Source organism: Sarcophilus harrisii, chromosome 6, assembly GCF_902635505.1.
Source record: "Sarcophilus harrisii chromosome 6, mSarHar1.11, whole genome shotgun sequence".
NCBI classification, from domain to species: domain Eukaryota; kingdom Metazoa; phylum Chordata; class Mammalia; order Dasyuromorphia; family Dasyuridae; genus Sarcophilus; species Sarcophilus harrisii.
This window is the reverse complement of record NC_045431.1, coordinates 233969949-233981923: the sequence shown is the minus strand read 5'-3', so window position 1 is coordinate 233981923 and position 11975 is coordinate 233969949. Positions and strand designations below refer to the sequence as shown.

At 44.1% G+C, this 11975-nt stretch overlaps 1 protein-coding gene across 1 annotated transcript; it reads left to right on the top strand.

Annotated features, from left to right (window-relative positions):
• Positions 1-698: 698 nt before the first annotated feature.
• LOC100923025 (dispanin subfamily A member 2b) lies at positions 699-3244 on the top strand. The gene is made up of 2 exons (XM_003774237.4): positions 699-990; positions 2856-3244. Exons 1-2 carry the CDS (start codon positions 832-834, stop codon positions 3036-3038), a joined length of 342 nt encoding a protein of 113 aa, XP_003774285.1. The 5' UTR covers positions 699-831; the 3' UTR covers positions 3039-3244.
• Positions 3245-11975: the final 8731 nt, after the last annotated feature.

The window sequence follows — 11975 nt, the reverse complement described above, 5'->3', positions numbered from 1 at the left end:
GCGACACGTGGCTCCTCTGTGACTTCGGAATCCTGTAGCTGCTCCCCTCCCAGCAAGAGGTCCCCAGTCCCGCCCATCTTGCCAAAACGCTCACCGCACACGTGAAACCTCTGCACAGAGCCCCACCTTCATTTCACAAGGGGAACCTGAGGCCCAGAACCTGCGGCTTAGTAGCAACCTCAAGATTGGAGTCCAGGCGACCTTGGCTTACCGGCTCTGCGGCGCCTGTGGAACGTGGGGGCTTGTCCCTAGCAGTAGTGAGCCCACTCTCCCTCCCTCCCATCATCTTGATGTCGTCACTAGAGTTGGGTCATTTGCCGAATAATTCCTAGGCTAAAAAGCTATATTTAAGAGCTCAGTGGAGTGGATTCAAGGCAGGGCCGAGGGCTGTACTTAGCCCTCCAGATCGGGTCTAGAACAGATCTGGACGACTGCGCCATCCCCTTGCCGAAGCCCAGAGGAGCGGGGATGATAGGGGAGGCAGGGGCGTCTGAAGCTGGCTCTCTCCGGGGGACAGCGCTCGGGACTTGCAAGGGGTGCTGGAATGGGGAGCGTGCCGGGAGGAGCGGGATGAATGGGAAGGGGCACAAAGGGGCGAGGACGGGCGGAGCTGGAGGAGGAGGATTGCGAGATCTCGGCCCTGTCCCAGGTCCTGCCCCCAGCCCCGCCCTGGACCGTGCCTCCAGCGGGGCCCTTAAACCTTCGCTAACTCACAGGAACCCTTCAACTTCCCTGCTGCGCTCACGGGTGCTGCGAGTCTCCGAAGAAGCCCTACCCTGTGCGTCCGTCTGAAGCTGTCCAAGTTCGTCTCCGAGCCCGCCAGTCCGAGCCATGTCTGACCACACAGTCATCCCCATGCAGGGCGGGGAACCCGCGAAGGGGCTCACTTCGAACCCTCCTCGGGACTACCTGCTGCTCTCCCTCTTCAACATGCTGGTGTTGGGGAACCCTTGTTGTCTCAGCTTCGTGGCGCTCGTGTATTCGGTCAAGGTAACTTCAGCAGCCGCGCCGCACAGCAGGGGAGGGACACCTGACTCCCAAAGAGAGGGATCCCTTGGCTGCGCGCTCCCCTTCCAACTTCCCTTGATCCACTCAGCTCCTTCCCTCGGATCTCCCAGTCCTCCCCTGCTCCTTCTCTCTCTCCCTTTTCTTCTTCCTTCTGCCTGTCTCTCTCTGCATCTTTTCCTCTCCTCTCCTTGTTACCTTCCTTCTTCCACTACTCTGTCCCTCTTTCTCCCCGTTCTTCATCTCACCCAGCTCCTTCCTTCTCTTGCTCCAATCTCCTCCTCTTTTTTCTTTTCCTCCTTCCCTCTTCTCATCCCCACTGTTTTCCCTCTCCCCTTATTACCCAATCTTTCCCTCTCAGCAACATTCCTTCTTCCCCGTTTCTCCTTCCAACTCCACTCCCTTTTCTCTCTTCAAGTTCCTTTCTTCACTTGCTCATTTCTTCCTTTTCTATCTACCTCTTTCTCTCCTCTTCTCAGTCCTTAGTTCATCCTCTGAGATCCCAGTAACGTGTTGTTGGTTATGACTCAGAAAATATTGAGGATGGAGAGGAAGGACATTTATGTGCCCTGGCCTCTGAGACCTTCCAGCAAGACGAATTCACATTTGACCAAGGATAAAGATTGTACAGTCCTTAAGGAAGGACAGAGCAGCAGGGGAAGAAAGAAGCTGGTTTCTGGAACCAGTTATTCCTAGAGGGAGCAACAGAGGAGGAAAGCTCCATGGAGGCAGTACTTGAGGTGGCCATTGGGAAGATAAAGGGTGTCCAGAAAGAAAGAGGTCATTCAGATAGGGGGCAGACTGGGAAAAAGAATAGAGATAGAAAAAAGTTAGAAACATTTAGGGAAGAGTGAGAGCTGTCAATGAATTGGAGATGTGTGTGAGTGTGTATGTGTTCACTCGCTGCTCTTGCACAATTGTCTTGTATGGAGGAAGTAGGAAGAGACAAAATTGAAAAGATGGACTAAAGTGGGGTGGGGCCCCGTGCCAGTCTAAAAAGTTTGGACTTGGTTTTATAGCCAATAGGGAGCCATGTCAGGTCCTTAAGCAGAGTTCTGAAGATCAGCACCTCCACCTGCTACAGGTGCAGGGGGAAGAGGGAGACATCTAAGAGCTCAGAGTGAGTCTGAACTAGGTATGACTGTGTGACTGTAGGGGTCAAGACAGAAGAACAGAGAAGACTTGACCCTTGGCTGGATACTGGGGGGGGGGGGGGGGGAGAATCAGAGGTTATGTGTTTTGTGCCTGGGGTTTGGCAGATCAGGTAGAGCAGCTGGATGGAACTGTCCAGCAGGCAAAATGAGGGTCTGCCTGGAGCTCAGGAGACAGGATGGGAGGGAGCCTGGAATGGTGGTCTTGGACCCCTGGAAGTGGATGAGATTCCCATAAATCTCAAAGTGCAAGAGACTAGGAAGATCAGGGCTGAGTCGGGGTTGGGGGAGAGGAGAAATGGGACACCTAGAAGGTAGCAAGAAAAACAAGAACTAAGGCAGAAAACTACAGAATGAGGGTGACAAATTGGGAATTCTGGCTGAATTGCCTCCTTGTGACTGGAAGCCAAACAGGCAGGACCTTGAGGAGGGGCTGCTGACATGCTGCCCAGCCCACTCTGATTGGAGGCCTGGCGGCTCCTGAAGATACTGCAGGTTAGGCTGCACAGACCAGCTCACAGTCCTTTTTCCTTCCAGGTTTAATTTTTCCCCCCTTCCTATTCTTCCAGTTCTGACCTTTTCCCAGACAAGTCAAGTCCCCCTGGGATAGAGATGGGGAGACTGAGGCTTCAGGGCCCCCCATGTGCAGGAATCTCACTCTCTGCCTTTTGGTTTGTGTCTGTCTGTTTCTGCTCCTAGTCCAGGGACCGGAAGCTGCTTGGGGACATGAACGGGGCCTCGAGCTATGGAAACACCTCCAAACAGCTGAACATTGGCGCCATTGTCCTGAACGTGTTGGTCCTTATCATCTTCATCATCTTATTTTTTGTTTACATGGTTCCTTTGATTCGGTACATGGCGAGCCATCAGGGGCGTTACTAAGCTCCCACCCTTCCCTCCTCAGGGACCCCTGCATTCTGTCCCAGTCCTGCTTCCATAGATGCCCACAGTAGGCCCATCCCCTCGACTAGCCCTACTCCCTCATCCCAGTGGGACAGTCCCTATGGCCCTTCCCTCCCGTAGATGCCCAGAATTCTCAGTATCTGGTCAGAATGGGTATTAAATAAACGAGTGATTCGGTTTCTGCCTCGGTCCTGTGTGTCATTTCTTCTACAGGTCAAAGAGTTGGGGATGGCTGAAAGAATTGATTAATAACAACACAAGTGTCCCCAAGGCCCTCCAATTCTCCCTCCATCTCCCCCAAATTCTCAGAATTCAAGTTAACCTTTGTGGGACTGGAGTAGGGGACAGTGGTGGTGGTAATGGGCACATCTTGGAGGAAAAGGGCATTTTAATCATCAGGCTGCACAAAGGAAAGGATCTGGGAAAGCCAGGTAGAGAAGGGATTCATCCAGCTTGACCTGAAAGTAGGGAATGTTGAAGAACTACCCAGGGCTAGAATTAAGGAAGGAGACAGGGGTCAGCTTGAAAAATTAGCTTGCCTTAGATCCTGGGGGATGAGACAAGCAGACAGTTCCATGGTAGCACAAGGCTTGGGGGGCAAGAGGACTTGGATTCAAATCCTGACTCCAACTTTTCCAATGAGACTGTGGCCCTTTCACCTGCCCTGTATGCTGAGCTGTAAATCATGCTGAGCATAATCATGCTGATGTTCTCTTTCTGCCAGCTCTCCTTTTGTGATCTTGAAAGAGTAGGGCTCTGCCTTCTGGAAGCTTCCAGAAGCTAAAGCTTGAAATAGGAAAGGGAGGGGAGTTATAAAATGGCCAATCTAAGATTGATATTGAGAATTTCTTAATCATCACAATTATCTGAAGGTGACGAGGAAAGTCTCATTGACTTGCTTGTCACCTCTAACAGAGAGAGGGAACTTTGGAAGAAGAGAGTGGGAGGGCTTGAGGGAAAGGTAATGAATCATATTGGGGATATGTTGTGTTCTAGATTATTCTGGGATGTCCACTTTGGGATATTAAAGTAGCCATTGGTGATAGGCTTTCTCAAGATTTGGTGGGTTCCCCATCCCTGGGAGTTTTCAAGCTAGAAGACCTTTTGCCAAAGAGATGATGATGCAGTCTCCTTTGATTTTCTATGTAGCTGATTGCTGAGACAACTTTCTGTGCTTAGAGTCTTCAAGTTTTACTCAAAAGTGGGCGTTAAATATGGGGGCTGGTAATTCTCTGTGCATAAGGGAGTTAATAGTCCGAACTCTCTGATGGTATGGGTGAATCAGGGAGATCTCATTGTATCTAGAAAGGCCTTAGAATAATCACAGAAAATGGCAACAGGTCAGCCAGGATGACTTTAGTAAAGAGCCAACTGCACATTCCCAAAAGATCTCAGTCTAGAAGGAATGCTGAAAAGACCCCAATGCTCATTTGCCTGGTCTATATCTGAAAAAAGTTTGGAAAGCTGGCCACATTCCCAAGAGTTTGCAGCTGCCCTCGGAAATTTGTGGAGTTTAAAAAAAATTCAGTGTAGAAAATACTACAGTATTTTATTTTTCCAAATGCATGTAGAGATAGTTTTCAACATTCATTTTTATGTTAAAAATGTTAAATCCAATATATGTATACATAGTTATACGATTATCTTGCTGCACAAGAAAAAATCAGATCAAAAAGGGAAACAATGAGAAAGAAAACAAAATTTATTGCTTCCCTTCTAATTCTGTCTGCATTAGCTTTGTTTGTACAAAAGCTTTTATACTTAATATAATCAAAATTATCTATTTGGTGTTCAATAATGAACTCCAGTTCTTCTTTGGCCACAAATTCCTTCCTTCTTCAAGGGTCTGAGAGGTAAACTATCCTATGTTCTTCTAATTTGCTTATAATATCACTCTTTATGTCTAAATCATGAACCTATTTCGACCTTATCTTGGGATATAGGTCAAAGCTTAGTTTCTGCCATATTAATTTCCAATTTTCCCTGCAGTTTTTGTTTTTAAATCAAATAATGAGTTCTTATCTCAAAAGCTGGGGTCTTTGGGTTTGTCAAATACTAGATTACTCAACATTCATTTTTGTAAAACTTTGTGTTCCAAAATTTTCTCCCTCCTTTTCCCTTCCCCAAACAGTAAGCTAGGTTAAATATGTGCAATCCTTTTAAATATATTTCCATATTGTGTAAGACCAATCAGATCAAAAGAAAAACAAACAAAAAGATGGATCCACATTTAATCTTCATAGTTCTCCTTCTGTATGTGAGCGGCATTTTCCATCCTAAGTCTAATGAAATTGAATCACTGCATTGTTGAGAACAGCCAAGTACTTCAAAGTTGATCATCACATAATTCTACTCACTTCACTCAGCATCAGTTCATATAAATCTTTCCAGGCTTTTCTGAAATCAATTTGCTCATCATTTCTTATAGAACAATAATATTCCATATCTTTATATACCATATTTTATTCAGCCATTTCTCAACTGATAGCCATCCACTAAATTTCCACTTAGTGGCAAGGAACTGCACAGATGGGTCCTCTTCCCTTTTTATGATTTCTTTGGGATACTGACCCAATAGTGAGAGTGCTGGATCAAAGTGCATGAACAGTTTTTTTTTTATACATGACCAAACTGTTATTTTGCTGTACAAAAAGAATCAGACTCTGAAATATTATACAATTAGCTTGTGAAGGAAATCAAAAATGCAGGTGGGCATAAATATAGGGATTGGGAATTCAATGTAATGGTTTTTAGTCATCTCCCAGAGTTCTTTCTCTGGGCGTAGCTGGTTCAGTTCATTACTGCTCCATTGGAAATGATTTGGTTGATCTCCTTGCTGAGGATGGCCAGGTCCATCAGAAGTGGTCATCATATAGTATTGTTGTTGAAGTATAGAATGATCTCCTGGTCCTGCTCATTTCCCTCAGCATCAGTTCGTGTAAGTCTCTCCAGGCCTTTCTGAAATCATCCTGCTAGTCATTTCTTACAGAACAATAATATTCCATAATATTCATATACCACAATTTATTCAGCCATTCTCTAACTGATGGGCATCCACTTAGTTTCCAGTTTCTAGCCACTATAAAGAGGGCTGCCACAAACATTCGTGCACATACAGGTCCCTTTCCCTTCTTTATGATCTCTTTGGGATATAAGCCCAGTAGCAACACTGCTGGATCAAAGGGTATGCACAGTTTGATAACTTTTTGAGCATAGTTCCAAATTGCTCTCCAGAATGGTTGGATTCGTTCACAACTCCACCAACAATGCAGCATGAACAGTTTTATAGCCCTTTGGGCATACTTCCAAATTGCTCTTCAGAATGGTAGGACCATTTCACAATCATCACAATACATCAATAATGTATTTGTGTTCCAGCTTTCCCACATTCCCTCTGACATTCATCGTTATTTTTTCCTGTCATCTTAGAATCTGAGAAGTGTGGGGTGGTACCTTACAGTTGTCTTAATTTGTATTTCTCTAATCAATAGTGATTTAGAGCAATTTTTTGTTATGAGTATATATGGCTTTAATTTCTTCCTCTGAAAATTGTCTGTTCATATCCTTTGACAATTTATCAATTGGAGAATGGCTTGTATGCTAATAAATTTGAATAAATTTTTCTACGTATTTTAGAAATGAAGTTTTGAGGGGCAGTTAGTTGGTATAGGGGATAGAGTACCAGCCCTGAAATCAGGAGGATCAGAATTCAAATCTGGCCTAAGACATTTAACACTTCCTGATTGTGTGACCCTGGCCAAATCCCTTAATCTCAGTTGCCTCAGGAAATGAAAGAAAGAAAGAAAGGAGGGAGGGAGGGAGGGAGGGAGGGAGGAAGGAAGGAAGGAAGGAAGGAAAGAAGGAAGTTTTTATCAGAAATATTGATGTAAAAATTGTTTCCCAGCTTTCTGCTTCCCTTCTAATTTTGGCTGCATTGGCTTTGTTGTGCAAACCCTTTTTAATTTAATATAATCAAAATTATCCATTTTTCATTTCACAATGTTTACTACTTCTTCTTTGGCCATAAATCCCTTCCTTCTCCACAGATCTGAGAGGTAGGCTATTTCTTGTTCTACTAATTTGCAGCCCTCAGGGATTTGTGAATGGTCATGTCATTGTTCCTCAGTCCCCAAGCCTGGATTAAGCACCAGAGTTGCTTCATGATTTCACTTAGATGATGATGAAGAAGAAACAGATCTAAGAGGCCAAAGGGCCAATCAATTGTCCTTGAACCTCACCGAGGTGTAGAGGCATTTCCACTAGGGTCCGCAAGGCCTGGGAGCTGTGTGTGGAATATCCCCACTACTTTCTGACACTTTGACTGCATTGACTTCCATGCATCCATGCATCCATGCATCTGTGCATCCATCCATCCATCTATCCATCCAGAAAAGAGACATAAGACCCAAGGAGTAGAATTAAAATCCCGCATTTTTTACACGGTGCTGATCTTTCTCTTCTTATAGCTCTTATGGTTCTCTTTAATGATTTGCCAAGGTCATATACATTATACTCCAACACAATTTTCATGGATTTAGGAAAGTCACCTCAACTCTCTTGGCCCCAGTTTCCTCACTGATAAAGGAAGGGGCTGGACTAGCTGACCCTTGAAATTCCTTGTACCCTCAGCTCTGATCAGGTCCCTTCCAACATAAAATCTATAATCCTGCAAGTAATAAGAAAAAAAAAAAAAAGGTGAGGTGTGCCAGGCTAACATGTCTGCTTTTGATAGTCTAAGCAATAGGAAATTGAGGAAGGTGCTGGAGGCCGGCCATGAAGTAGAAAGTAAACCTTTGCTTTATGATAACATGTCTTTGGGAAAAAAAAAATTGGCTTCTCTTCTCAGAAAGAGAGAGATGATTTCCTGGCTCTCCATGTGCTTCATGAAAACAGGAAATGAAAGAGGGTGGGGAGATTGCTGGGTTTGGCTGTCCCAGAACTAATCAAATAAGAGATGCAGCATAAATAAAAGCAGGCCCCAGATGGACTGAGGTGCCACAAGGCCAGTAAATCTGGGGTGTGGAAAACCTACCAAACTCATTAGTAACAGACAACAGTCTTCAGCCCTCAAGTGGTCACCAAGTGGTTGCCATTTTCAATGCAAAATTATTCGACACATTTTTCCTTCTTCTGTCTTTGATTTTCATGAGATGGGGGAAGCTATCAAAGCATTTAAGTACTTAGAGGGGGCACAACACTGTGCATCTGGGGGAGCAAAAACAGGCAAAAGATGGCCCTTGCTCTCAACAAGCTCACAACCTAAGAGGGAGATAATAGGCAAACAAGGAGGGCAGGCAGGATATGTATAGTGTAAATGTAGTCTCAGAGGGGAAGATACCAGCGTTCAGGACTGGAAAGGGTTTCCTGCAGAAGGGATTTTAGTAGAGTCTGGAGGGGAGCCAGAGAAGCCAGGAGGTGAAGAGGGAGAGTGTCCAGGACAGCCTCTGTAAAGTCTATATGGTGAGGTGGGTGGTAGAGGCTGCAGAACAGGGTTTGTACAGTGGCATCCAGGAGTTCAGCAGCTTGGGGAATGTGTGAGTGTACAAGTCCAACATGTATCAGGAAAACTGTTACCAGGATCGGCCACATCAATAGAAAACCAACAGAAATCATGATAATCTCAATAGATGCAGAAAAAGCTTTTGACAAAATGCAGTGCTCCTTCCTATTAAAAACGCTAGAGAGCATAGGGATAAAGGGAGCTTTCTTTTCACTAATAAGCAGCATCTATCTCAAATCTATAATAAGCATTATTTGTAATGGAGAGAAGCTGGGCGCTTTCCTAATAAGATCAGCAGTGAAACAAGGATGCCCATTATCGCCACTATTATTCAACAATGTTCTAGAAGTGTTGGCTTTAGCAGTAAGAGGAAGAAATTAAAGCAATGAGGAAATAAAGCTACCCCTCTTCGCAGATGATATGATGATATACTTAGAGAATCCTAGAAGATCATCCAAAGTCTAACATGGCAGCAGATGGTGATGAGGTGTCCTGGAGGCTTTCCTGAAGCCGGATCCTTCCCACTTCCCAACCCCACCAAGGGAGTACAGGCAGGATGCAGGGTGTGGCAGGAAGTGGGACATGGATATTGTGTGTGTGCTTGGAGTGGGGGTGGAAAGGAGAGGGTGAATTATGGCTACTGTAGAACTGAATAAGGCCCTAGGACTTCGTTGGAGCTGGGAGAGAGCCATCTGAGGGTTCCAGATGGAGCAGAGACTGAGGCTCAAGGGTGGGGGATGGCGTCTGCCTCTGGCCACGTTTCTGTCAGTCCCTCTTTCCAAGAGAATCTAAGACTTCTGCTGGGACTTTAGTGCTAGTGACCTGTGAGTGTTGACTCAGGAATCTGCATAGGGAGCTTTAATTTCAGGTGTATCCAATGGAATCTAGAAGTGAAAAGGAAGTCAGAGCTCAACCAGTTACTATGCATTGATTAAACACCAACTATGTGCTCTCTTGATGCTAAATGCTGGGAATTCTAAGATGGGGAAACAATCCTAAATCCTAAATACACGATAGTTATTGATACAGGGATAGAGAGAGAATTCACAGTCGGAGATGGTTAACCATCAGTGGGATGTATTTGAGAGTGGGGAAAGAGGGGGGCAGTGCTGTGGCAAGGTTCCCCAAAGCAGAGGCTACTGGGCAGGGGACCTCAGAGTCCGACTCCTCCATCTGTGAAGCTCAAGACCTTTGAACTCAGAGGCTGAAGGTGATTTGTCTGAGAAAGCTCAGGGAGCACATAGCAGGGAGCACTGAACCCCTGACTCCAAGGCTTTGTCTTTAGATCAAAGAAAAGAGGAGGAGAGCCAAGCCAATGTGAAAAATGGTGAAATGTCATATGATAATCTAGTGGACTGGAGGAAGATTTTAAGAAGATAGCGGAGTAGTTGCTAAATTTCAAGATCTCCAGATTTCCCCCCTAAACAGAATAAATTTGCATCTCAGATTGGTGAAAAATCAAGAAGACTTGGGGCAGAATAGAGATCCTCCTGGTACAAACCAAGACCCCTCCTCCCCCTTAACCTGTGTGAAATGCAAATACTTCCAGGCTAGTTCTGTACAAACACCAAATGGGGAGCCCTGCGGGGGGGGGGGGGTGAGCTGGTCTGGCTGGAGCCATAGCAAGAACCACAGTACTGCAGAGAATCAGCCCTGGGTAAGAATGAACCAGCACACTGGGAGTGCAGAGATGGGAGTGGGGGGGTGGGAAAAAGGATGCTGCTGACTACTGGCGCTTGCTGGACGTTGGAGCTCCTAGTCTGGGGTTCTGTTCTGAGCAGAGCCCTGAAGTGAAGCTAGAGATACCATCCCCCCAACCCCTCGATCAGAAGAGCTTACCCCAACACCTCTTAGTAAAAAAAAAAAAAAAAAAAAAAAAGTGAATTGGCAAAGAAGAAAGAACCCAACCATAGAAACCCACTATGGGAACAGGAGTTCATCTTCAGAAGATGGCTTCTACACCAAAGAGTAATATGGTTTGGCTCTCTGCCCAGAGAACTCCAAAAAAGAATTTAAAAATCAAATGAGAGACATTGAGGAAAAACAAAAACAAAAATCCAAGAAAAACAAGAAGATTATGAAGGGGGAAAAAAAGTAACCGATTAAAAAAAGAGATACAGAGTCTCAAAGATGAAAATAACTTTGAAAATTAGTATCAGGCATGAGGAAGACCAAGAAATGGCAAAGCAGATTCTAAAGAATGAAAAAATAGAACAGAATGTGAATCATCTTATAAGAAAAACAACAGATCTGCAGAACAGATCAAGAAGAGAAAATGAAAGAATAATTGGACTACCTGAAAGTTGTGACCAGAAAAAGAACCTTGATACAATAATGCAAGAAATAATCCAGGAAAATTGTCCTGGTGTGATAGAACATGAGGGCAAGTAGCAATAGAAAAAAATCCACTGATCACCACCTCAGAGAGATCTTTTGTGGAAAACACACGGGAATAATATTTCCAAATTTCAAAACCTCCAGATCAAAGAGAAAATTTTGCAAGAAAAAAAAATTAAATACACTAGAGCTACAATTAGAATTATACAGGATTCAGCCACAACAAAACACCTCAGGTCCTAGAATCATAACTACTGACAATCAAGAGAATTAAACCTGCTGTCAAAAATATCATATACTGCAAAATTATCCATAACATTGAATGAGGAAAAAAAAAACGGACATTCAATGAACTTGCAGATTTTTCAGGACTTTTTAGCAACCAAACTTAATTTCAATAGAAAATTTAACATATAAGAGCCAATATCAAAGATCAATTTCAAGGCCTTCAACATAGACAAATGTTTTCTTTTTTTAATATGGGAAATATATACTATATGTTTAAGATTGACATCAGCAATAGAGCAGCTCAAAGAAAGATTGGAGCAGAGTTAGGGTAAAAATAGTAATTATGGCACAGAAATGAGGTGCAGAGAAAGAATAGGCACAGAGGCATGAGATGGGGAAGGAGGGCTCTTGGTTCTGAAAACTTACTCATATCAGGAAGGGGTTAAATAGGTACTACCACATATATACTATGAAGGGTATAGCACCCTCCAAAATCCATAAAGAAATAAGGATGGGCAGATTGGGAAGAAAAAGGTGGGAGAAGAACACAAGGGAGGGATCTACCTGTGGAGGAAGGTTAAGTAATGATAAGGCAAGTTAAGGAGCAGAATTAAAGCAACGAGTCGTCACATAGGAAAGATGCGTGTATGTATATATCTATACATGTATAGATACATAACATATATAGATCTATACTTAAAAATGGTGGGAATTACTTAACTATAGCCTGTTGGGGGGGAAATGAGAGAGATGAAAAGGGAGAAAAAGAATAAAGTAAAAAAGGTCCACAGCAGAGAACAAAAGAACATTTTACAAAAAAGTAAAGAAAAGATGGAACATTTCTTCTACAC

What these genes read in the sequence shown, in the direction of transcription:
- LOC100923025 (XM_003774237.4), top strand. Translation starts at nt 832, where the DNA reads ATGTCTGACCACACAGTCATCCCCATGCAGGGCGGGGAACCCGCGAAG. An exon ending in CGCTCGTGTATTCGGTCAAG is followed by an intron (nt 991 to 2,855) that starts GTAACTTCAGCA and finishes TTCTGCTCCTAG; the next exon opens with TCCAGGGACCGGAAGCTGCT.